General features: G+C 36.6%; 1 protein-coding gene and 1 pseudogene across 2 annotated transcripts in view; both read right to left on the reverse strand.

Moving 5' to 3' along the window:
• Positions 1-1,937: 1,937 nt before the first annotated feature.
• LOC114052279 (receptor expression-enhancing protein 5) overlaps positions 1,938-27,374 on the reverse strand; it is a 43,037-nt gene continuing 17,600 nt past the window's right edge. For both annotated transcript variants that reach the window (XM_027874817.1, XM_027874819.1), the window contains exons 3-5: positions 18,141-18,279; positions 6,140-6,308; positions 1,938-4,580 (exon numbers count right to left, since the gene is read on the reverse strand). In XM_027874817.1, the coding sequence (XP_027730618.1) occupies positions 4,531-4,580; positions 6,140-6,308; positions 18,141-18,279 (358 nt within the window). In that variant the 3' untranslated portion in view covers positions 1,938-4,530. The remainder of the gene's footprint in view (positions 4,581-6,139; positions 6,309-18,140; positions 18,280-27,374) is intronic.
• LOC114052278 lies at positions 7,163-8,881 on the reverse strand (annotated as a pseudogene).

A 27,374-nucleotide genomic window follows, 5' to 3' on the forward strand; every position in this document is an offset into this window, starting at 1 on the left:
GCCAGGCACTGTGTAAAGCAGTTTACAAATATTATCTCATTTGATCCTCACAGTTGAGGAAACTGAGACAAGCAGATTAGGGTCATTCTCAGATCCTTGCCTTAATTAACATCATCTTTTACAATTTAGCTAAGTAATCACCCAAAGAGACTGTACTTATTGTGCTTAAATGTAAAAGAAAAAAAAAACCAACAACAAAACAAACAAAAAAAAGACTAGCCTATTCTATGTGGTAAGACTATGAATTTCATGAAACACATGATAAATGGAATTTTGCCTTTTTTTTCCATTTCTTTTACTTGCCTGTTCTTGTCCCATTAGCTATATATATCTTTTGATGTTATTTCACCATTTTGTTTGAATTTCCTCTTCTGGAAAATAGGTATAACAGCGTCTCCCTTCTCTCACATAATTATTGTGATGGTAAAATAATGTTTATTTTATAAAGTAGACAATATTTTACAAAGGTTATAATAAGTCCCAAGGATTGCAACAGAAAAGGTTTATTAGCCTTGAATAAAACAGAAATGACTAAATTTCCATTGCCTGAGCACTTAAGGTAACTGAGAACTTAAGGTATAATGTGACCTTAAGTTATCCATTTCAAAATTTACAACTCAATATAGGAAAATGATGTGATTTTGTCAGTGGAAATGTCATTTAAGAAGAGATATTACTGACATACTCTAAGGACCATGAGATCTTTCCATTTGATTTGCAGTTGCAATCTTCCATATGTTATCTTCTTCATTAGAATGGGAAGTCCTTGAGAGTAGGGATCAACTTCCTTTTTTTTTCTTTAATTTGTATCCCCAGTATTTAGCACGATATTTTTTTCATTCATTCATTCATTCACACATGTATTCATTTATTCCTCTGAGGTAGGTAAATATATAATATTGAGCTCAGGATGGGTGATGAAATGAGCTTCCCAGCGTCACACAGCTCTAAGTGGTGCCTAAGGAAACCTGTAGTATTATTGTAAATATGAAGCTACATGTTTGGTGAGTTTTAATGCATAGGGCCAATCAGAAAACCTTTCATTTGAACTGTTTTTGAAACTATAAAACATTAGTCTACTTTACTGCCTCAATAAGTACAATAGGGCAAAAGTCATTTCTTTATGTCTAAAGAAATTTCTGTCATAATATTTGAAGAGTAGGGATTACTGAACTACTCTAGTTATAGGGTTTGCCAGAAAATGTGCTGCCCCATGGTTGCCTTTTAGAAGTAAATCCCTAATGATCTTATTTCACTCTTTTGTCTTTGATACTTACTTATATGATTTCAGTGCAAAAATTGAGGATACCTTTGTTTGAATGAATGTTCAACAGTTAAGCTTTTTTAAAGATTGTTTTTGTATTTTTTCATCTTTGTGAATTTCCCATATTATTTCTTACATCAAAGAAAGATAGTTTCAGAAAGATTTGACAGTATTTACTCAAGCAGTTGATGCCTTTTTTTCCTTCTTTGGTCATCCCTTCTTGAATGTTCAAAGCTTACCCAGCCATTGTGTAAAAAGAGAGATCTTTAAATATGAAATTCTGTTATGCAGGTGTGTTGTTACATGCTCAATAAGTGGCTTTTTTAAATAAATGTTTTTATTTAATTTTATTTAAAGTGTTTTAAAATAAATGATAATGATTCATTTTACTGGAATGGTGATGACATGAGATGGTATGAGCATGACATAACTTAATAGTGGATATAGAACAAGGAAGATTTGTGGTAAAAAAAAATCTCCCCTCTGACTTGCAGGAAGACAATGGACCAATCATTTAACTTAGTGGAGGGACTTTCCTCACTCATTTAAAGTATTGGGATTAGCTTATGTGGTAGTAATTCATTATATTTTTTTTTAAAAATCAGATTTCCTCATTCTTTTTCATTTGCTTCAAATATTTGGTTGGAACAAATGTTGAAAAAAAAATACCCAGTAAATTAAGAACAGCCTTTTATTTGGGTCTACTTTTCAATACAGTACATCTTCAGTACAAGTGATAAATTAGGACTAAGGGCTAGCAATACTTATTTTCAACGGGCTGTTCCAACAAGACATTTTACATACCATCAGTAACTACACTAGTCTGAAGGATGATGACTTGTCACTTTCAAGTAAAAGAAAAGCTTGAGTTCTTTCCTTCCTTTCTGAAAACAGTGTGGTACAAATTGATATTAGACAGCCGCTTGCAACCCTCAAACACTTTCACATGATAAATGTAAGCTTGCTCATTGCCAGACACAGAAGTTGAAACTTTTTTTTTATCCAAATTCCACCCAAGGAGTTTTTCTAGAAGAGCTTTATTTCATGAAAGCCTGACAGAGGTAATTTTTCAACACAATTTCTATTAATTACAACAGTATATCAGCTGCTGAAACCAATGAACTGAGAAAGTAATATTTTTTGAAAGAAGGTACATAATTCAAGTGGTTGTACATTTTAGAACAGTTACTTTACTATACACTTAACAGCAGTTATTTATTGGTAGCTTGTAAGTAATTTAAAATCAACAGAGAAAGTTAGGATCCCCCAACTTGTCTAATGAAAATATGTTCCATATGTCAAATATTATGCTAGTTCTGTTTTTACAAAGTCAGAAAAGTATGATTTCTCTCTCCAAGGAGAAAGATTTGAATATTTAGAAATACTTTAATTTTGGCTACAGGAATTGATTTTTTTCCCAAGTAATTATTTTTGCTTTCCTTTGATTTGGTGATATGGTTTACTTGGTTGTTATTTTTTAAAGAAATAATTCACCCTGATACTTTGTAGGAAATTTAACCAGTTTCACAATTACTACTGTCTTCCCAAAATGCTCAAATTCTATTTATTGCATATCAAAATATTAATGTGTTAGACTTTGATTATTACAGCATAACATTACTTAGGATGATCTTGCTTCCCAATTTTATAGTTTCTCATTATGAGATATTTTGGTCATATCTGATTATCTGTCATAATATATATGTACATATATATGTATATATATATATATATATAATCTTAAGCACAATAACTTTTAAAATAATTTACTGATTTGTGTTTTAGGAGTAGTTAATTTCTCATTATCCAAGCCAAAATGGACCTGTAAAGCTTTCGAGTTTCAGTTTTCTTGCAGCCCTTCTTGCTATAGCCACAAAAGCTGTCAATGTGTCAGTAATATATTTGGCCTGCAATAATCATGTGACTTAATTTTTTTAAATTTCTGGTCTGTGCCTGAACTGATATCAGGAAATACTTTCAACAGAAAAGAGAAATTAAGGCATTTAATGGGAAGCTAACAGGAATATGATTTATAGGATAAGGTTGCTTCTTGTATCTGATTTAAAAAGCCAGAGGAATAAAGTGGAGGGAAGTTTTGAGAAGACCTATAATTAAAATCAAAGCTCAGTTGGCAGGAGTCAATTCCTGCTTGTTCCATTCTCTCCATCATTGGTCTTAGATCTAATGAATATGGTATTTCAGTTGTACGCAGGAATACAGCATTTGGTCAGAATTAAAGAATAATTAAAAAATAGGGATAGAGTTTCTGAGAAAAGCTTAAGAAACAATCTTATCAAACTTGAGGGAAGGCTAGACATGGCAGTAGGTGAAATTCCAACAAACTAGAATAGACTTGAAAACATACAGAAAACCCTAGGCATCCTGAAGTAGCAGACCCTTAGTTATTGATATGCATGTAAATTTTCCCACTCTTGCCATGAGTAACACACTATTCTTATTCTTGGTTTCTTGGCATTCAGCATCTATAATTCTGGGAAGAAAAAGCTAGACATCATAATTACAAATAAGTTGACAAAGCTATACAAACTTCATTATACTGTATAATTTACTTACATTATTGTCCATTTTTTCTATCACTTTCTATGTCATCATTCTTAGTAGAGGTCATCCTAGGAAAAAACTAACCAGTGACATCATGCTGTCATAATTATCCAAATAAGTGCTCTCGTTTTTTGCACAGAACAGTTACAATTAGCATAGGCAATCACTGAGTAACATCATTGCTACAAAATTCATATTGCTAAGTTGTATCTTCTCAAGGATAATAGTTTAAATCTACCCTTTGAAACATTTTTCTGCATGTGCACAAACAAAAAGGTTTAAAACGTTAAGAATTCTAGTATAAAAATCATACATTACATGAAAACCCACAAACCGTAAATACAGAAGATACATGCACAGAGAAGCCAGTAAAGCATAGAGCCTGTGAGATATTTAATTTCATTTGTATTCACTGTGGTATGACAGATGTCTTTCCTAGCTCAGAGAGGAGAAGAATATATTCTCAAGAAACTTTGAACACTGTCCACTGCACTGAATGAAATTAAATTAAAATGCTCACTGCTTATACAGACAGCAGCAAGAAAGTAAGCAAAAAACTTACAACACATTCCTTTTTAATAGATCAAAAAGGTTTCCAAGGCAATGTTATTATTATTATTACTGTACCACAATCCCCAGCATAACAGAGCTGTAATAGGAGAGTAAAGTGTATAACAGAAGAGGGCTTTCATCCAGTGTGCTGTTTAGGTACTTTTCTTTTCATCACCCAATAAGTTCACGGTAGCTTTCTTGGCTGTTGTAGAGTGAAAAGGAGAGAACAGTAAATGACTTTGCCACACAGGATATGCGCCTTAGTTAGATAATAAAACTTAGATGATTATATTGCAAGTATAGCAAGACACAACAGTATGTAGTTAGGGCTAAGATGTCTTGCAAAAACCAAGGACATTGATAAAATTCATCTAGTTCTAAACAACCCTAATAACACGTTATAAAGAATTTAAGGACTAGAAGAGACATGAAGGTGATCTTCTTCAGCCCACTTCTTTTAGGGAAGCCAGCTTTGAAACCATACAAGACTACTTTTAATCTTATCTTTAAAGGTCTCTACGAGTAGAAGGTCTCAAAGAAGCCAAAGTTATGTATATGAAAAAATGCTCTAAAACATCGTTGATTAGAGAAATACACATTAAAACTACTCTGAGGTATCACCTCACACCTATCAGATTGGCTAATATGACAGAAAAGGAAAATGATAAATGTTGGAGAGGATGTGGGAAAACTGGGACACTAATGCAATGTTGGTAGAATTGTGAACTGATCCAACCATTCTGGGAGCAATTTGGAACTATGCCCAAAGGGCTGTAAAACTGCATACACTTTGATCTAGCAATACTACTCATAGGTCTATATCCCAAAGAGATTTAAAAAAAATTTTTTTTGAGGGGGGCTAGGCAATGGGGGTAAGTGACTTGCCTAGGGTCACACAGCTAGTGAGTGTTTTGTGTCTGAGGCCAGATTTGAACTCAGGTCCTCCTGAGTCCAGGGCCAGTGCTGTATCCAATGTGTCACCTAGCTGCCCCCCAAAGAGATTTTTTTAAAGAGGTAAAAGGACCTGTTTGTACAAAAATGTTAATAGCAGCTCTTTTTGTAGTGGCTAAGAATTGGAAATCAAAGGGATGCCCATCAATTAGGGAATGGCTAAACAAGCTGTAATATATGATTGTAATGGAATACTATTGTGCTATAAGAAATAACAAGCGGAATGATTTCAGAAAAACCTGGAAAATTTTAGATGAGCTGATGCAAAGTGAGCAAAACCAGGAGAACATCATATGCAGTAACAGCAATATTGTATGATGAAGAATTGTGAATGACTTAGCTATTCTCAGCAATGCAATGACCAAGACAGTCCCAAAGCACTAATGATGAAACATACTATCTGCCTCCAGAGAAAGAACTGATATTGTCTGAATACAGACTGAAGCATGCTATCTGTCTCTTTCCTTCTTCCTTTTTCAGGTCTTTTTGTACAAAATGATTAATATGGAAATGCTTTACATTGTACATGTATAACCTATATCGGACTGCTTACCATTTCAGGGAGGGGGAAAGGGAGGGAGGGATAGAATTTGAAACTCAAAACATAACCCCAAATGTTAAAAATTGTTTTAACATGTAATTGGGGGGAAAATATTATATTTTAAAAAATACTATAAAGAAGAGGTCCAGATAGCTACCCTGAGCAGCCTTGGGTATTATTGATTAAAGGATGAGGAAAAACTTCTGTTTGAGGGTTATATGGGCTAATTTCTGTACAACTCCTTATCTATTTAAATAACTCTTTCTTACCTTCTTTAGTGATGGCATCTGCAGTCTCTTTGGCTTTGTCTTTCAGATCCTTCACCACACTGTCCATTTGGGATTCATGCTTCAGGAAGAAAGGGCGGATGATACGCTTGTACAGCATCTCAGCACCATTTGAAGGGCTGGGGGCCATACACCACAACAGGAAGCCACACTGTATAGAGCCAAGAATCAAAATTAGTGACAAAGTTAGGCCAGCACAATAAGAACGTGTACCTCCTGCTGTCCAGCACTTTTCACATAATTTCCCTAGTACTTGCATTTGTAGAAATATATTTCTAGTGTTTCTAAAAATATATATATATTATTATGAACAGAAAGTTGAAGTGTGAAAACAAGGATAAAAATTTGTTCAGAAAAGAAAGAGAAATTAAAATCCAGCTGCTGACCTAACTTTTAATGTAGATTACATTTCTAATAATGACAATAGCAATTATCATTACTTTCAAATCACTGAAGTCAGCTGCAAAAATATCCAGAACTAGAAAGACTGTTTCCAGTCCTCAAGGGGTTTATTAAAGGCTGTGTAGTTATTCTCTTCCTAATACCCCTAGTGTGATTTTTCTGATTCATTACACAGATGAAAAGAAATCAACCCAAGGAAAAGTGGATGGAGAGGATTATTTCAGAGACAGAGAGGGGTGGGGAGACTGCGGCGACCAATGTGGCCTCGAGGCCCGCAGGTTCCCCACACCTGTAATAGAACGTAAACTAGTCATCTTGGATTGGGCATTGGATTCACGGTTCTTCAGTTGATTTCTTATTCTCCTAATAAATCTTTAAAGTCACTTTCCTTTTTCTTTACCCATGTCAGAACAGAATTAGATGTGACCCAGCTGCAAGGTAAGCAGTATAACCTTGATTGATAAGAGAAATTTGTTTTCAATAAAGTAATTTTGCTGACTTTTTCCTTTTGCTAGAATAATTAAAATCACACCCTAGCTTATATATGAATTAACAATAGTAATAATAATCTTAGTAACAAATAATCAAATCCTGTGTCATATCAGTCTTAATCTATACCTTCAGAACTATAAAATGGACCTCACCCTTCAACTGAAACTGCTTTTTCCAAAGTTACCAATGATCCATTTCCAGATCTAAAACCACAAAATAAATCACCAAAAGCAAAAACCAACCATCCCACACATTAAAGGTCGAGTGTTCAAAATATGTGTATATAAACTTGTCAAAAGATTTGGAAATGGAATTGGGTGAAATATCCCATTTTCTCCTGCTCTGATCACTGTGTGTGTGTGTGTGTGTTTGTTTGTTTTTTTCTTTTTTCCTCCTTTTAGATCACTGCATCAGGAAATGAGGTTTAAAAACAATCAATGGAAATTTGTAGTAGTAGGTGGAACTCTTGTAAGCTGTTCACTTTATTACCATGCTTCTAGTTGGGCCCTTTGCTTGCGCCCTGGTCTATGGTGCCATTGGCTATTGGAAGGACACCTTGGCCAGCAGTGCCACCCAGTGCTGTTGGAAGCTTGGGAACACAGCAGTGTTGCATCTTTGTCTCTGGTGCTGCAGTTTCCTGAGCTTTTTTTGGTCTTCCTCTCTTCATTCCAGGAGGAATCTTTGCCCATCATGCTGCTGCAGCACCTATACTGGTGCCATGTGCCCACCTGCCTGCTAGGCCATCAGACTGGTCAGCCAGGAGCTTGTGATTGAATGGAATCACTTCCGGGTTCTGGCCTTTCAGGACAGTGGTTATGGGGTTCAAGAGGTCAGTGAAGAACCCAGTCACACCCTCACAGCCTGGAAATGTGTTGACATCAATGACTGCATGCTATCCAGTCTGATTGTTGATAATGATGTCTATCCCAAACAGCAACACACCAAGCAATTGCTCCAGGGCCTTGGAAATCTCCCTGACATCTTCAGAGGGCCTCTCAAACACTCCTATTTTGTCCAATGCGGGCAGGATGGAAAATGACTGATTTTAGCATGTTATGGCTGTTGAAGAATATTGATTTTCTGTCTGACATTCCTGCAGAAAAGTTCTTCAGAGATCTCTCTGTACCAGGATGCAGGACTCACCCACCACAAATACTCGGTACAGGCCAGAGTTGTTACCGACGAAATTCTGAATCGCTAAGGGAATCATGATGGCACTGAGGCCTTCCTGGCTAAAGATGATGGCCATCTCATGAGAATTGGTGCTGAGGGCCATTCTGATTTTGCAAATGAATGGGAAGGCCAGTCCTTTCTTCACTAGAAGCTGCATAGTATCTTCTCCTCATAAGCTTGTGAACTCTAGGAAGGGTAGGGAACAGATCTGTTTATCTTTCATGGGGGTTTCAATCTTTTGAATAAGTTTGTAGGACTTGGATTGATCTAGAAGGCTCTTAATGGCAGGGAGGGGATCCAGGATGATGGTCTCAGGGTGAGCATCAGTATAATCCCAGAATCTGTGAACCAGCTCCAAGGATTGCCTATCATTCTGATCAGCTTCCAGGATAACGTCAGTCAGTTTGTGTATGATCACATCCAGTAGGCTCTGCTCCTTGACTGGTTTACTAAGGTTGAGCTACACAACTTTTATGCCCCATTTCCTGCACAAGTTGGCAAAGGCCTGGAAATTGAGCTATTCTCAGCTGCCACCTTTGTGCCCACCTCCTCCTCCTCCTGCCACTGTTTCTTATAACACCACCCCCCTCTGCCTACCAATACTAGGAGTGAGGTATTGATGGGGGACTGGGAAGAAACACCTTCCTTCTATGCGTGTGTGTGTGTGTGTGTGTGTGTGTGTCTGCAGAGCCCTACCTTCCAGCCCTCTGTAGCCTTTTTGGGGGCTGCTGGTGGCAGAGCCACCAGGCTGCTGGCTTGTACCCCAATTTGATAAGCCTGACTCTAGGTTTTGTGACATTGCTCTTCTCTACCTTTCTGACTATTATTCAGCCTCTTTTGTAGAATCTTCAACTAAGTCATGCCCACTAGCCATGTCCCCTTTGTGTTCTCCCTCTATCCCATTTCAGTTGGTGATCTCATGAGCTCTCATAGTTTCAGTTATTATTTCTATGCAAATGATTCTCAGATCTATATTTCTAGCCCTAACCTGTCTCCAGTTTCCCATCTCCAACTGATTATTAGATATCTCAATCTAGGATATAGACATTCTACTCTTAATATGTCCAAAATGTAACTCATTATTCTAGGGTACTACCATACTTTCTGTCACTCAGGCTCTCAACCTCCGTGTCATTCTCAATTCTCTCATTCTTCCCACCCCCATATCCATCTTGGAGGCTATGAAGTGGCTGAGATCCAGGAGGGTAATAAAAAAATGCTCCATTAGGGACATCCACATGAGCTCAGTGAATAATATTTGGACAATGACACATTGAACAGATTGCTGAATTATGCAAGAACTATTTGTGGAAACCAAAGAATGCTTCTTTTAAAAAAAAGTTAAATGTTACTGTTTTCCATTAACAAAAATCAATTTTCTCTCTCTCTTGCCTCCTCGACAATTTGGAGTAGGGGAGTGGAACCTTGCAGCAAATATGTTTAACCAGGCAAAACAAATTCTAGCAATGGCTATGTCCAAAAAATATTTGTCTCATTCTTCACCCTCAGGCCATCACTTCTTTGTTAGGAGATGAGTAATGTGCTTTGTCATCAGTCCTCTGGAATCATGGTTGATTAAATTCTTAAATCTTTGAAAGTAATTACAAGGTTTCTCAAGAAGCCTAGGCTTAGTGAATATGCAAGGAAATGGAAGAAACTGTGCAACACATCCCCGTTGGTATGAAAATTCATCACTTATAGGATGCCTGGCAAGATATGAATTCCAGTCATGGTTTCTAGAATTCTACACCATTAGCTTGCTACCTTCCATGGGCTGAAAGACAACAAATCCCCATACTGGAAATATCCTAGAGAATTCAACTAATACTAGAATCAGATTTTTATCACAGACCAAACTATTGCCCAGGGATTACATCAATCCATAAAAATCTAAAAGCAATGATATAATAGACATGGCAACATAAAATATTCAATTTCTAACTTATGTAGAACAAAAAGTTTTTGAAATATCAAGGCCTAGCAGAGAAGCTTAAATCATGTGGGAGGAAGAGTGCTTGCAATGAGCCTCCAAAGGATGAACTTGCAGCCCATTCAGCTGCAAAAAGGTTATTTTATATGCCTGCGCATATTTTTAGAATATTGAGCCTGAAAGAATAAGAGCAAAATAGTCCCAGGATTTCTATATGAATACCATAAAAAATATAAGAATGAGATAGCGCTTTACATATATTGTCTCATTTGATCTTTTTTGTATTTCTACCACCCAAATAACTCTTTGCTTAGCTCCAGAACTGAAAGCTATTCCTTACTGAGATGGTATGTACCAGATATACTGAGCTAGTTTATCTGCATCTCGAACTGGCATAGCTTCAGCAACCTTCTGAGACATAGATTTGTCTATGGCTACCCATGTCTTTTCTGTAATCTCTTTAATGACTTCTTCATCAAGTCTTTCCAGGTGTGGGTCACCTGCATTCATAATTTCTTTGGGAACCAAGTCAGTGTACTTGCTATAAATTACCTTGTCCTTTGATTATCCCTGTCAAGCAATTGTACCATATTTAATTTCCCTTTGCATCCACACAAAAGGCCAATGCATTGGACATTTTCTTCTTTATTCCTTTATCCCATATCTTATTTTGTAGATAAATAAGAGGTTAAATGACTTGCCCATGATCACACAGGTAGTGAGTATCTGAGGCAGAATTCAAATCCAGGTCTTGCTGACTCAAGTTCAGTGCTCCTATCTGCTCTGCAATGTACCTACTATGTACAATGTTCTGTGCAATGTGAAACTGACAATGCATTGCATAAAAGATCTTAACCTACCACAAGCAAATTCATGAAAACATTTATGTACTTCAAAAAAGTTTAACAGAATTCTAGATGCAATTGGAGTCATTAAGTTTTCAAAAGTGCTATCATACAAGAACATCTTCAGGCAAAGTTGAACTTGAATAAATACTTTCAGTGGATTTATATCCTGTATCTATTAAAAAGTCAATTTTGTCATCTGGTGAAAAGTATGCTTTTTCCTCATAATCTTATAAACCTAACAGCATGTATTTTATGTTAAAATACTCAAACTTTAACACTTTCATATTTTTAAAACAAGGAACATAAACTAGTCTGCCTGTATAAGTATCAGAACAGATTAGAATTAGTCCAACAAAGATCTAAGACTAACAGAATGAATTGTGATTGGGAAACCTAAGGAAATACTGCAGTGAGAAATCTTTCCGTTGCCACTAAAAATGCAGCGGTATGCCTTTCTTTCCACAGTCCCTCCAACACTGACTATTCCCATCTTTTGCCTTCCTTGCCAATTTGCTAATGTGAGGTAAAATCTCAGTGTTATTTTGATTTGCATTTCTCTTATTATTAATGATTTGGAGCATTCTTTCATATGGTTGTTAATTGTAATTCTTCCTTTGAGAGCTGTTTGTTCATATACTTTGATCTTACATATTTCTGTTACATGTCTATATGTCTTGGGTATCAAATCTTTGTTAGAGATATTTAATACAAAGGTTTTCCCCCAATCTGCCACTTCCCTTCTTATCCAAGATGTATTAATTTTCAGTTTCATATAATCAAAATTGTCTATTTTATCTTTTTTAATTGCCTTTGTTTACTTGGTTAATTTTTATCTGAATTTGAAACCAAATATTTATTTGGTTAATATTTCATCACAAACTCATTATCTATGAAAGGTATGAGATCTGCTTTTCTTCTGATTTGTTTAATTGTATGATCTTTAATGACCTCTGAGGTTCTAGCCCTAGATCTATGACCTAATATTCAAATCACATATTCATTTGGAACTTAAGACTGTTTTCTAGGTTCCAGATGAGACCAATCAGTGTCTCAGCAGTTCTTATTAAATATGGAGTTCTTTTCTGGGTAATTTAGGATTTATCAAACACTTAGGTATTGAGTCCAATTATTTCTGATTTTCCCTTATTTAGTTTGTTCCATTGATTTATCTTTCTATTTTTTAACCCACATCAAATGTTTTAATGACAGTTGCTCTATAATTTAGTTTGAGGTTTGGAAGTTCTGATAAACTATTAGTATGGAGAGAATTATTCTAGATTCACCATACTCTTTCAGTGATATGTATGTGGACTATCTAGAAAATGATAACAATCTTATATTAATACAGTAGTTTTAAGGTTTATCAAACACTTAAATTATAATAACCCTTTGGATTTGGAAATACAAACATCATTATCCACATTTTACAGATAAGGAAACTGAGGTCCAGAAAGGTAATTTGACCAAGGACATAGGCAATAAATACAAGAGCTAGGATTTGAACCCAGGCCACCTGACTCCAACTTTAGTCCCCTTTTCACTTTACTGTAATGCTGTCTTCTTTCTACCACAAAGAATGTTTCTAGGCTGATAGACTACACTGCCATTACCACCTATCAGTTGCTATGTGCTAATGGAATATAAAATGATTTTACTATTAGGATAAACTAGCATCATTAGAAGTTAAGTCTTTTGTAAAACAGTCATTTAATGCATCCCAAAGCAAGATACAAATGATACAAGGACAATCTTGTTTTGGATTATATTTATACCACTTCTACTCTCCATTAGTACAGATAAAGCTAGACCTCAGTGTACTTTATATTTGGGCAGATAGCCAGCATTATATCTAAAGTGTTCTATTTCAGAAATAGTGGTTTGAGTCAAGGGTAAGTGCTTTTGGTTCTGATGAAAGGACGTCATGTCCTACAGAATATGAAAAAGGCCTTTGTGAAAAGAGCCAAGTTTGTTTTCATTATGGAAAACAAATTAAAGTCGCTACCATCAAAGACACTCCTTAAGGGCTTCTGTTTTATCCAAAATTATTTGAAGTGCTTCACATATTACACAATATAGGAGGTTAGAAATACAGGTTTATGGTTTCTTTTGCATTATTGTTAAATTAATTTTAACAAGGTGAAAGAAGCAAAGTTCCTGAATCTCAGACAGAAACTTTATCAGTTTTTAGAGGAAATAAATTCTAAGAAATCTGATGATATTTCTTTAATTTTTTTTAAAAGGACTTCTTTTGGGGCAGCTAGGTGGTGCAGTGGATAGAGCACCAGCCCTGAAGTCAAGAGGACCTGAGTTCAAATCTGGCCTCAGATCAAACATTTGTTAACTTACTAGCTTACTAGCTGTGTGACCCTTGGCAAGTCACTTAACCCCAATTGCCTAAAAATTAAAAATAAAGAAAAAAAAGAGGCTTTTTTTTCTTAATACCACTGAAGGCAGCAAGAGGGATATGAAAAAATTGCAATCTGTCATCACTCTATGACTGTTAAAAGTTAGGGGTCTAGTCACTGCAATGTCCACAAGTGACAGTAATGGCCACCTACTCCAGAGACAGTGCAAACCCATGGATAGAGTGTGCTGGAGTCAGGAAGATCCAGGTTTGAATCTTGTCTTTGATACTTAGAAGGTGGGCTAATAATTCAGCTTCTCTGAGCCTCATTTTCCCCACCTGTAAAATGAGGATAATAATAATTGGAATCTTACTTCAAATGAAATAATGTATATAAAGCACTTTCCAAATTTTAAAACACTACACAAATAGAAAATATGATTATTGGTCAAAGTGTCAATAATCTTGAGCGTCAAGTTAACTGTCAAGAAGTGTCTTGACCATGACTCAATCCCAGAAAAAAAATTTTTTTTTGCCAGCATCAGTGATACAGCACTGAGGCTGGTGTCAAGAAGACTTGAGTTCAAATCCAGCTTAAGACACTTACTAGCTGAATGATCCTTACAAGGCAAGTCACTTAACCTTTGTAAAATGGGGGCAATAATACCTATGTACCTCACTGTTGTGAGGATCAAATGAGATAATTGCAAAGTGCTTAGTACAGTGCCTGGCACATAGTAAGCTCTATTTAAATTATTATTATTATTATTATTATTAGTAGTAGTAGTAGTATTAGTATTAGTATTATTACCTCTCTTTACATGAGACATTCACTGGAATCTGACTTAGCCTCTTTGGCTGGCTGCCAGAAATGGCTTACTTTATTTTTGTTTTTAAAGAAGTTTTAGTGATTTTTTTTGTTTTTACATTCCAGCCATTTCCAGATGTATCTCCCTCCATAAGTACTCATTCAATCAATGAGCTTTCTTCAATAACAAAGAAAAACAGTTAAATAAAACCAGCTAACAGCAATCATTTCTGAGAGCTTATGCAACATTCTGCATCCATAGTCCTTCAACTCTTCAAAAGAAGAAAGGAAGCCCCTTTTCCATAAATTTTATTCTTTAAAACCTTACAGGATCATTGAAGTAGCAAGTCATTTACATCTAAGACAAGAGAGCAGAATTCCTCTATCTCAAATCCCAACTTCTCTAGATTTACAGAATTGGACTGGGAGGGAACCAAAGAGAATTCTTTAATGTTTACTTTAGTTTAAAGACTACATAATGGTTTTGAAAATGAAGAAGAGAATAACCACTTAGAGATACTTATTTCAAGTTGGATGAGCTTAAAAGGCTTATTTAAATGTAATTTTCCACTTCAACTCTCCAGAAGCAGAAGTTGAATTATTTGCTTCTGGAATCTATAGGAGAAATCCTACATGAATCAAAGCTGGTTTATGTGGTCAGACAACTGGTCAAGAAAGGTTTGTGCTTAATAACACTTAATACATGCCAGGTGCTAAACACTAAGCATACCATCAAAAGCAGAAACAATCCTTGCCCTCATGGAGCTCACATTCTAATTGGAGGGATTACATATAAATAGGCATATCCAAGACATAGTATAGATTGGATGTAATTTCAGAGAGGAAAGTGCTAGTGGTTGGGGGATGGGGAGGGACTGTAAAAGGTGTCCTGCATAAGGTAGGATTTGAGCTGAGTCTTGAAGAAGGTTTAAGAAGCAAAAATGAAGGAGCAGGGCAAAGGCATGGAGAGAGGAAATTGCTGTCATGAGTAAAGAACAGCAAGTAGGTCAGTTTGGCTGGACTATAGAATGTGTGGAGGAAAGTAAAGTGTAAGAAGACTGGAAAGGCAGGCAGGGTCCAGGTTATTAAGAAGTTGAAATATTGGGGCAGCTAGTTATGCAATAGATAGAACACTGGCCCTGGATTCAGGAGGACCTGAGTTCAAATCTGGCCTCAGATACTTACTAGCTATGTGACCCTGTTCAAGTCACTTAACCCCAATTACCTTACCCTCTCCCCCCCAAAAAAGATCTTGAAATGTCAAAGAGATGAGTTTATGTTTAATGCTGCAGGTTAACAGACATAGAAATTTCTTCTCTTTCTGTGGCATCGAGGGTGGGGTTACCAAGATTTTATTGAAAAACAGAAGTGAACCCTACAGAATTATAGAAACTGAAGATTTTTGGGCCCCACAGACCATCTTATCCAGCCCCGCATAGTGTAAAGATGAAGAAAATGAGACCAAAAAAAGTAAGATGATCTGCCCAACATTATCCAGCTAGTAAATGGCAGAACTGAAGCTAATTGTGAGATCCTCTAATTCTAGTTCTGTATTCCTTCCACTGTATCATGCTGCTCCTAACTTTATAGACTAGAGCTCTGTCCCAGGCCTCTATGTAAGCCAACCTCAAATCTTCCCTTTAAGAATGAATGGATGAGATAAAGAATCAGAAACAACTGATAACCTGATGTTTGATATACCTGAGAATATAAATTACTTGGGGAAGAATTCCCTAAATGACAAGAACTGCAAGGACAACTTTCAAAGTAGTTTAGCAGAAAATAGATTTAGATCAATATCATATACCACTTAAGCTCAAAATGGATATGTAATATGAATATTAAAGGTCATACTATTAAAAATTAGAAGAGATCAGGTACTTTAACATCTATGGGGGAAGGGATGGAAGAGGGAGAGAAGTTCTTAAACAAAGGGCAGAGAAGATAACAAAGAGAAAATTTAGATTACATGAAATTGAAAAAGTTTTGCATTAACAAAATCAAGGTAACTGAGATAATATGGAAAGCTGGCAATTGAGGGGGATGGGAATCTTTGTGTCAGTTATCTCTGATAAGAGTCTGATAAATAAGATATATAGGGAAATAAGTTAATATACAAGCTTTTAAGACTATTTGTCATTCCACAATGGATAAGTGGTCAAAGGAGATGAACAAATAGTTCTCAAAGAACTATAAATGGTTAATAACCATATGAAACATTGCCCTACACCATTAAAAGAAACCCAAATCAAAACAAACCTTAAGTTTCACTCCACGCCCAGCAAACTGGCAAAGTTGACAAAAGATGGAAACAGTTAATGTTAAAAGGGCCAGAGAAATATGGACACAGTGATATTGGTAGAGCTGTGCATTGGTACAGCCATTTTGAAAGACAATTTGGAATTGTCCTAAAAAAATGACTAAAATGTCCGTATTCTTCAACTAAGAGATTCCACTGCTAGGCATATATACCAAGGAGGTCAAAGATAGAAAGAAGATTCCTTATACACCAAAATATTCATAGTACTTTTTGTAATAACAAAGAATTGTAAACAGAGTAACTGCCCATTGATTGAGGAATGGCTAAATAAAATGAGGCAATCAATGTAATGAAATATTAGCGCATCATAAAAAATAATGAAGAGAAGCATGGAAAGACATATATGAACTATCACAAAGTGAAGTAGGTAGAACCAGGAAAACAGTATTTGCAATGACTACATCTATATAAATAGAAAACAAAAACAAAATGAAAAAAAGAAACCAAACATATAATTAATTATAAGTTTATTCCCTCAAAAAGAAATTAGAAAATATTCCTCCTCCTCCCTTTCCAGCAGATGTGGAGAGGATTATGACTGTGGAATATTTCAAATGATATCAGACTCAGCTGATATTTTAGTTAGTTTTGCTGAACTGCTATTTTTTCCCTTTTTAAAAAAAATGCTTCATCATAAGGGATAGCTCTCTGCAAGGGAAAGGGGATGGAATATATTCATAAATGAAAGTAATATAAAAACAAAGGATATTGATAAAAATTTTTAAAGAATGAATTAATAATAAAACAATAGACTTGTCAATTTATACAGGTATTGTCTTATTTTTAAACTTAATGGATATTCCCCATTTTCAAACAAGACAAATACAATGAAGTCAGAAAATTAGTTAGGAAGGGGATTTTCAAATATCCTGTAGGGTCCAATTTTGCATTCATATCACAATCCTTAAAATACTTTTGAATATTCAAAACTGTTTTTAAGGTGCTTTTTAGCATTAAATTTATTTTACTTGGTGGTAGAAATAATGAGTAAACACCAACTTACATAAGCCTATAATCAATGAAATCACAGATTTTGTTCTTATCCTAAATAGATCATTCTTTACTTAGAAATGTGGCAATTTGCTATACTTGGTAAATGAGAGAGCTTGGAAAAAAAGAAACAACACAGCTTCTGACTGAGGCAAAAGGGAATGGTAATGAGTTTCCTGTTACAAGTAGCACATACTTTCTTTTTCCAAACTTATGTACTACATAATATAAACACTGCACTGTTCAGAAGTAGTAGCTTATTGACTTGACTTTCACTCCCCACTGGGAATAATAGGTGTACTACACCTCAATGTCTTACTAAGATAGTGTATCAAAACATTAAAGTCATTCTTAGGTAGCTAGGCAATAATATCTAAAACTGGATCATGGCAAATACAGAACATAATTTAAACCATGTTATAGAATTTTACATTCAATAAACATTTAAATGTATCTTCTTATGGGTGCCTCAGTCCTAAGGTTTTGTAAAAAGGTCTTAGAGGCGCTTATCTGTACGAGTTTACAAAGAGATTTGCAAGCAAGTATTTCTTAGACAAGTAAGTAGTTATATCATATTGCTTCAGGGTTCATGGTCAATGTTTTATTTTAGTGCAACAAATCAAATAAAGTATTTAATTCGTGTGAAGACTGAGCAAAGAAGTAAAAACCAACATACCTTCAGCATGTAGTAGAAAGGGAACCATGACAGGAAGAGGTCAGAGAAGAATTCAACTATACTGAAGACACCATATACGACCCAGTAGGTCAACCATTGTGTATCATCATCTTTGTTGGGACTCTCAATAGCTTTGATTCTGAAAGGAAATACACAATATGTGACTTGATGAGTCTCTATATTATGTTCTCAACACTCTTTTTCCATAGCTTGAGCTCCAAACTGGTCAGAAATTTTACAAATGTGTGTGACACATAATTATCATGAAGCAAGTAAACATAAATAGATCGGTGCAACCTGTCATAACTACTGGAAAAGCCATTCAGTGAAAAAGGTTTATAGTGGATCAGCCATGGATCCTAGGACAAATTATCATTGAGGTTAACAAGCAGTTTTTATGAAGGGTTTTGTTTTTGCATTCCCCATATTTCTTGGCATAACCCTATATTATTCTTGTGACTAAATGCAGTTATGAAATAGAGAACTAAAAGTTCTTTACTTCATCAAAACATTCACCCAAACTCACAAGGGTTGTTTTCTCACATCTTAGCCTTTTTGTCATGATGGTGTCAATAATGCCATATTTAAGGTGGCCTTATTTCCAAGCAGGACACCTTGGTCTGACAAGGCTATTTCTTTTGCAAAGTCTCAGAGTACAATTATTTTTGTTATTTTAATTAAGATGGTGCTGGGAAATCTGGGCTGTAGACTATGTCCCCTAACCTGGAAATTTACCTCAAAGAAAGAGCAGATGAAACATTAACTTTATTTAAAACTTCTTGGTGCTTTCCTTTGAGAAAAAAGGAAGAAAAGACTTAAAGGTATTCCTCACTTTATGGATCATAGGATCAAAATTCAAGATCTGGAAGGAACCCTAAAAATTATCCAGTCTATCCCCCTCATTTTAAAAAATGTTAAACCTGAGGCCCTTTAAGTTGCTTGTCCAAGGTTACACAGGGTAGTAAATGTCCAAGGTGGGAGTCAAATCCTGATTCCAGAATCATTGCTCTTTCTACAATATTAATTGCCTCCTACTTGCCATCATCTAGTGTTAGCTGCAGAGTAAATGTTTATAAAGTGAGTCCTATTCCTACCGATTTCCACTAAAAATACAAGATGTCATCCCACAGGAATAACAAGAAATAAAAAAACAAACAACTTTCAGATGACTAAGCTGAAAGTTATTGTCAAGAAATGACCTGGACTTTAATATAGAAGTAGTTCTATTTACTTTTCTTTGAACAGATTTCTGACATTTCAGTATTTTCCTTAGTCTAATTTCCTACTTGTCATTGGCCATTATCCACATCAGTATATTCCCTAAAAACAGCAGTAAAGTAAGGCAGTAAACACAGAAAGACCAAGGTTTCACATTCAATTCTTGCCTAAGATAGTTAGCTTTTTGTCATTTTCCATAATCAGACAATCCTTAACTGTTAAGGCTGCTTATCACATAACTAAGTGCTGCTGGTCATATGAGGAGGCTAGGAGAAAAATCAGTGGTTAGATCAGTGCAAATTCATCTCTACAGGAAAAAAATAAAGTCAAAGCACATGCTTTGCTAATGGTGAGTTTGTAGTACTAACTTTGTACGCAAAGAGCAATGTTATTTTAGCAGTAGTCTTGAAGGATTTCCTGGCAATGTGGGTATGCTTACTTCATGATGTCTATTTAATCCTGATTCTGTCTTTCTTGTTTGGACAGCCACCATGTTAATCTCCTTCACCCAAACAAATATTGTAGCTCAGCCAGGCTTTCCCAGTAGTATTTATCACTGAGTCAGGTATGTCACATCATATGTGTAGATAACAAGATTCATGCTACACATACATGGAAATAATCAGGAGGAGCAATGGCATATTGTCTTCCCCTGCCTTTGGACCACAGGAATTTCTCCATGATTGCGGATTCCACACTTCCAGCTACACAACATTAGACTACTACCTGGAGTTTTTAAGGAAGACCAGTTCCTCTAATGTGATGGCTACCAAGCCCTTTTCAGGGCTGCTTTCCACCTTTGGTGTCCATCTGATTCTGCCAAGTTTCACTTGTGGCTCTAAGAAGCTGTAGCATGTGCAGCAGCTACACCTGGTAAACTGTTTTGAGAGATGGGCTACCCCAGGTTGAGTGTAACTGATGGGCCTCAAACCCATCAGTGAATTAGTGGGGTATCTACCCCATGCAGGTGAAGACTTCCCTGACAGAACAGGTAAATGCGAATAATTTGTTCCGATGGTCTGTAAAGGCAGCAGAAGCAAGTGCCAGGGAGAGCTTAGAGCTTGGTTAGTCATGAAAAACGCCAAGGCCATCCACTGCATCCCGAGCCATCACCAGTTGTCTTAATTTTTGTCTTGCCACTAGACTCAGATGACTCTGAAAGAGAGTGAGGCCAACAACTTCACACAACTCTACCTCACAAATTTTATGTGAGTCAAAAGACATCATCATACCATTTTACCATTTTTACCTACCCCATAGTCCTGTGGAGACCAGCAAGCAATGAAGCAGCAGGTGAGGATACACTGGGAGTTGTAGTCACAGCCCTATACACAGATGACCCAGGGCATAGGGTCATATTCTCACTGGACTGAAGCAGCAGTGGAATTTGACAGCCCTGAGGGTGTCTGAACAGCCTTTTTATTTATTTTTTAAAATTTATTATTTTTTTTTTAGGCAATTGGGGTTAAGTGACTTGCCCAGGGTCACCCAGCTAGTAAGTAACAAGTGTTTGGTCTGAGGCTGGATTTGAACTCAGGTCTTCCTGACTTCAGGGCTGGTACTCTATCCACTGCGCCACCTAGCTGCCCCTTGAGAAGCCTTTTTAAAAGATTGCATTGCTCACCTCCTGGCATGAGGAAGGGCCTAAAAAAGGTGCCCTAAAAATTGTCTGCTTCTCTTAACCTAACCCTGGCCTGCTTACCATGGCAGGCAGGGATCCTACCCTGTGGTCAAAACACAAAAAAATATACAAAAATTTTTGCAAAGATGATTCCATTCAACATTGGCACATGGAATGTACACACATTTATGGACAACATGAAATCCAGTAGACCTGAAAAACCAACAGCTCTTGTTGCAAGAGAATTCACCAGGTGTCACACCCAAATAGCAGCCACAAGTAAAACGAGGCTGGCATATGAAGGCCGGCTTACTGAAGTTGGAGCTGGATACACTTTTTCTGGAGTGGCCACAGTGATGGGGAGTGCCATGAAGCTGGCATAGGCTATGCAACTAAGACTTGTATGCCTCCCAAAAGGAGTGAATGACAGGCTCATGTCAATGTGATTGCCACTTGCAAGAAAGTACCACACCACCATCATCAATGCATATGCTCCCACTATGACAAACGCTAATAAGATCAAATAAAAATTTTATGAAGACCTTGAGACCCTCATCATTAATGTGCTGAAAAAGGACAAGCTGGTAATTCTGGGTGACTTTAATGCCAGAGTAGGCATAGACTATCAGATGTGGCAGGGAGCTTAGGAGGAATAGAGTCTGAAACAGCAACAGCAATGGTCACTTACTACTGAAAACTTGTGAGTCTCACCATCTTCTTATCACCAACATTAACTTAAATGCATTAAAACTTCCTGGATGCACACTCACAGCAAACAGTGGCATTTAACAGACTATGTCATTATAAGGAGAAGAGACAGACAGGATGTTAGAATGATGAAGGTGATGTGTGGCACAGAGGGCTAGACCAATCATAGGCTTATCCTCTCCAAGCTAAATATACACATTTAGTAAAAGTGGCAGTCCCAAGGCAAGACAACTACCAGAAAATTTAATGTCAACAGATGAGAGCACTTCTCCATATGCAGTTTGTTGCTATCTTGGAAGGCAGTATTTAACTCCATCAAAATAAGGTGCAAATGAAGCTTAGAGAGCTGCAGGATTCTTGGCTCAGTAAGAAGGCAGATGAAATTCAGTTTTATAATTATAGTAACAAACCAAAGAGCTTTAATATTCTGAAGACTATTTATGGGCTAAAGACCTATGGTACATCTCAACTACTGATGGAGCCTCATTGACTAGTGAAAAGGACATGATCCTAGAGAGATGGGCTGACCACTTCCATAGTGTTCTCAATAGACCATCATCAACCAATGCTGAAACCACTGACCAAATTCCTCAGGTTGAAGTCAATCCTTCTCTAGTCAAACTTACCACTGAAAAATAGGTTTTGAATGCCGTTGGGCTCCTCTCATGTGACAAAGCACCTGGACTAATTCTATTCCAGCTGAGATTTACAAGGCAGGGGGTCCACTATTCATGCAAAAGCTGACTGAAATCTTCTAGGTTACATGGCAAGAGGAAATTATCCCCCAGGAGTTTAAGAATGTTTCTACTATCCATTTCTATAAAAGTAAAGAAAATAGATCATCCTGTGACAACTGGGGGGGAGGGTCCTCTTTCTTAGTCATTCTTGGCAAGATTCTTGCCAGAGTCCTTTTTTTTTTTTTTTTTGGTGAGGCAATCAGGGTTAAGTGACTTGCCCAGGGTCACACAGCTAGTAAGTGTTATGTGTCTGAGGTGGATTTGAACTCAGGTCCTCCTGAATCCAAGGCTGGAGCTCTATCTACTGCGCCACCTAGCTGCCCCTAGAGTCCTTCTTAACAGGCTGATCCTTCACCTGGAAGGTGACCTTCTACCTGACAGCTAGTGTGGCTTCAGAAAGGGCCAAGGAACAGTCAAAATGGCTTTTGCTGCCCAACAACTCCAAGAGAAAAGCCAGGAGCAGAACAGAGGTCTATATACAAGGTTTGTCAATCTGACCAAGGCTTTTGATACTGTCATTTGTAAGGGCTTATGGAAGATCATGGCAAAATTTGGCTGCCTGACAACGTTCATCAGTTTGCCAGTTCTACAAGAGCATGCTTGCACAGGTTCTGGATGTTGGATGATGCTGTCATGCTTTCCTATTCATCAGTGGAGTGAAGCACGGCTATGTGCTTGCTCCCATGCTTTTTAGCATGATGTTTTCAGTGATGTTATTAGATGCCTTCAGCAAGGACAAAGACAGAATCAAGGTCAACTATTGCACTGATGGCAAATTATTTAACTTGAAAAGGCCACAAGCCAAAGATAAAGGGAGGGAGAGTTGGTGCACCACTTTTTGTTCACAGACTGTGCACTTAGTACAGCCTGTGAGACTGAGATGCAGCAGAATATAGATTGATTCTCCGCTGCTTGTGCTAATTTTGGCCTGACAGTTAACACCAAGAAAACAGGTTCTCCAGCCAGAATCTCACCATCATATGTAGAACCATTGGTTATAGCAAATGGAGAAGTTTTGAATGCTGTGGATAAGTTCACGTACCTTGGCAGCATACTTTCCAGGGATGAAGACATTGATAATGCGGTTCACACACACATTCAGAGCTAGTTCAGTGTTTGGAGGCTCCAAAGCAAAGTGTGGGAGAGAAGAGGTATTATACTGACTATCAAATGGAAGGTCTACAGAGTCATTGTGCTGACCTCATTGTTGTATGCCTCTGAAACCTGGGCAGTATAGCAGTGCCATGCCAGGAAACTGAATTGCTTTCATTTGAATTGTTTTAGGAAGATTCTGACGATCGCTTGGCAAGATAAGGTACCAGACACTAAGGTCCTTTATTGAACTGAATTGCCAAGCATTCAAACTCTACTGCACAGAGCACAACTCTGATGGGCTGGCCACATGGTTCAAATGTCCAATTTATGTTTGCCTGAAAGGCTATTTTATGGAGTTCTCACAGAAAGCAAGTACTCATACGGAGGTCAGAAGAAGTCATACAAGGCCATTCTCAAGGTCTCTCTGAAGAATTAAAGACATGAAAAACACTGGCACAGGACCACCAAGCATGGCATGCCCACATCAAAGAAGGCACTGTGCTCTATAAGCAAAACAGAACTTCAGTAGTTCAAAAGAAATGTGAGATGCAAATTTAGGCACATCTCCACTCTAAATGTTCATATGGCCTATTTGCTGCTGACTTGTGATAGAGCCTCCCGAACTCGTATTGGTTTGATCAGCCACAGTTGGACACATTGTACCTTGACTCCAACATCATGATGTCATTTTGGTCCTCTTCAAGGACAACCACCAACTCAAAAATCTCTAAAAAGTTAGTATTTTTGATCATTTCATATTGCAGTGCTTATGACAAATATTTGCAAAAAAAGACCAACATGAAAACAATTGCAACTTATGGGTTTCAAAGGAAGAAGAGATAGAGAAATTCTATAAATACCACCAGATACAATCAACATGTATTATGATCTTCAATAACTTTTAATGCAATTAGAAAATAGGAACCAGAAATAAAGAATGAACAAAGCCAAGGATCTGTAGCTTACACAGGAGATTCACTCCTATATGTTATGAATTCCATCTTCAAGAAAAGAATAAAAAAATGCTAGAAGTAACGAGTATCAAATAATATAACAAAAAAATTTGATTATATTTGAACAGACAGGAAATGGCTTATTACTGATCTGAATCACTGCTGAACCAGCTGTCTATTTACTGTCAAAGTACTGACTTACAGCAAAGATCCAAATTAGTAAAAAACTGGAACAAAAATGAGGAAAATGTATGACATGATTAAAACATCTACAACTTGATCTATTTTAAACAATTATCCCTTTAAATATGTTATCGATGGCAAAAAAAAATGGATAATGGATGGAAGAATGGACAGACATAGATTACAAAATTTCCTGCAGAATTTTAACAAATATAAATCAATGGCCATAAAAGAAAAACAAAAGAACCTAAACAGTACCTTAATTAGCAAAATTGACTTAATTACCCATCAGACAGATATGGAATCTAAGAACAACATTGATTTAAGATATAAATAGATATAAAGATATAAAATTATACAAGAATCCACCAGTGCTTTCTTTTTCAAGTGGTCAATCCCCTGGAGGCATGGCTAGAAAGTATTAGCCCTTTGTAGATGAAGTGGGTAAACCAGGACTTCTATCAGTAAGCCTTGAATTAATTAGAATTCTTGAAAATCTCAATCTCTAAGGGAAGAGTGGAGTGGATCTCCTCCTTTCCACCTCACCATGGTCCCATGAAGAAGAGGAGGAAGATAGCTGTCCCTGAGAGATATCCAGCTCTTGATGAATCAGGAACCAGGGTGGGGAAAGAAACCCAAACTGAAATTAAATACTATATTAAAAAGAGCCAAAATTCATTGAAAAAAGGTCATTTTGTTCCCTGGGGCACCCCAACCTTCAAATCCTGAGGAGGACATCTCCCATTAGGCAGGATGCCCCAGGGTATTTCAGATTGGCATCAAGATTCCAGGATGATAAAAGATTATGCATAGGAAAAAACATAGAGACTAGATTTTTAAAATTGATATAGATCAGTTTTAAAACTGATATAGAAAACTCTTTGGTGAGAAAACTCCTATTGATGCAAGTCAACACCTTCTCTGCAACTTACAATTTTAAAGTTCAATAAGGCATTGGCAGTTAAATGATTTGTTCAGGGCCACATAGCCACTATATGACTAAGGTAGGATTTGAGGTTCAAGTTCTGGGTCTGAGGCCAGTTCTCTGTCCATTATATCATGCTTCATATCACACAACAGGGAGAAACAATGGTAGATAAAACCTGTTTAAAGAAAACTAGGCAAGAGACCCAACTGAGCAGAGTCATTTAAGTCAAAAGCATATAAGAATGAAACTGGAATGAGAGCAACAAACAGAATAAATATAGAAAGATATGCATTTTTTAATATAAGATTTTTTTTCACCATCAAGAAAAGTGGAACCATCATATTTGGACTCTGACATCACAGTTGTAGAATGTCCTTACAGAAAAGTAATGGAAGAGAGAAATGGAACAATGAAAAAGAGAGAATGGAACAAAGAAAAAGACAGAAATGAAAACAAAGATGGGAAAAGCAGCTGGAATGGACCAATAGTACTTAGAGGAAATCCATGCCAGAGGTGACACAATTTTATGGGTATTGAGGCATCAGTTCATGAAACATCTGAAGGAAAGAAGATAGCAAATGTATGGGGGAAAAGATCTCAGTCCTTACTAACATCAAAAAAGTCAATTAAGAGAACATCAATAATTATCAATATATATGCTTACTTCCCATTGATATAATATTTTTAATGAAAATAATCTATACACATATTTAGAACATCCTTGAGGGAAGTGTTCAGGGGAAACAGGAAGGCTTTGCAAGCAGCATTCCACAGTAGACAACAATTTGACTGAGAGACATAGAGAATACAAGATCTTACTGTACTTATTATTTGTTGTCTTTTAAAAAACAAATAAACAAACAAACAAAAAAAATAACAACTAGATTTGGCATGGCAAAACATTGCCCCTAAAAGCCTTTAGGCTTTTTTCCTCCAACAAGACATGCATTATCAAAATTGTGAAAGTTTTCTTAAAAGATTTGACAACAAAGATAAGGTTGCTTAGTGACGCTCTTATCATTGAAATCAAATGAGGCATAAAACAAGAAGACACGTGTTTGCCAAAATGTTTGCTGCTGTTACTGAAAAGATCCAGTGGAGGAATGCCTCCTCATGTATAGTAAGTTCTTCCATATGCTCCTATTTGCAGATGATATTCTGCTAGGTGTATCAAGTACTAGAATATTTTAGAGTTTTCTAGAAGAGATCCATAACCACTTAATGATCCACATAAGAAAATCCAAATGGATGAAGAATGCCTTTTGTCCAGACTGTGACATGCAATTCAATGTACAACTTAAAGTACTTGTCCATCAGCATAGATATTAGAAAGACATTAAGAAGTACACAAAATTGAATAGGAAGAAAAGGGTAGGCTGGATTGCGTTTGGGGAACTGGGAACCTCTTTTAATGACTCCAAACTTCTCCATGAAACAGTCCCATCTTTTTTAATGCCATTATTCTACTATTTGTTTTGTATATCTGAGTGAAGGAATAAATCAATCTTAAAAGAATTAAAAATGGGACGGATATCAGAGGGAAATGGAGAAGCACATAATGTGTGTGAATAGTGTGCAACACATGAAAAATAAGTAGCAATGAAAAAAAGATCAGAGTAAAGATTATCATCAAAGAAATATATTGTCAAAAAAGATGAGCTAGTCAAATGGTGAAAGAGAAGGACAACTGATGTGACTGAGCTTCACTGATAGTTTTATAATGTCAAGAGAAAGCAAAGAAGAACTCTAGCATGTTGGGTGGATCCCCTGTGGTAAACTCATCAGAAAACA

The sequence above is a fragment of the Vombatus ursinus genome, unplaced genomic scaffold (genome assembly GCF_900497805.2).
Source record: "Vombatus ursinus unplaced genomic scaffold, bare-nosed wombat genome assembly UNPS02014807.1, whole genome shotgun sequence".
Lineage (NCBI taxonomy): Eukaryota > Metazoa > Chordata > Mammalia > Diprotodontia > Vombatidae > Vombatus > Vombatus ursinus.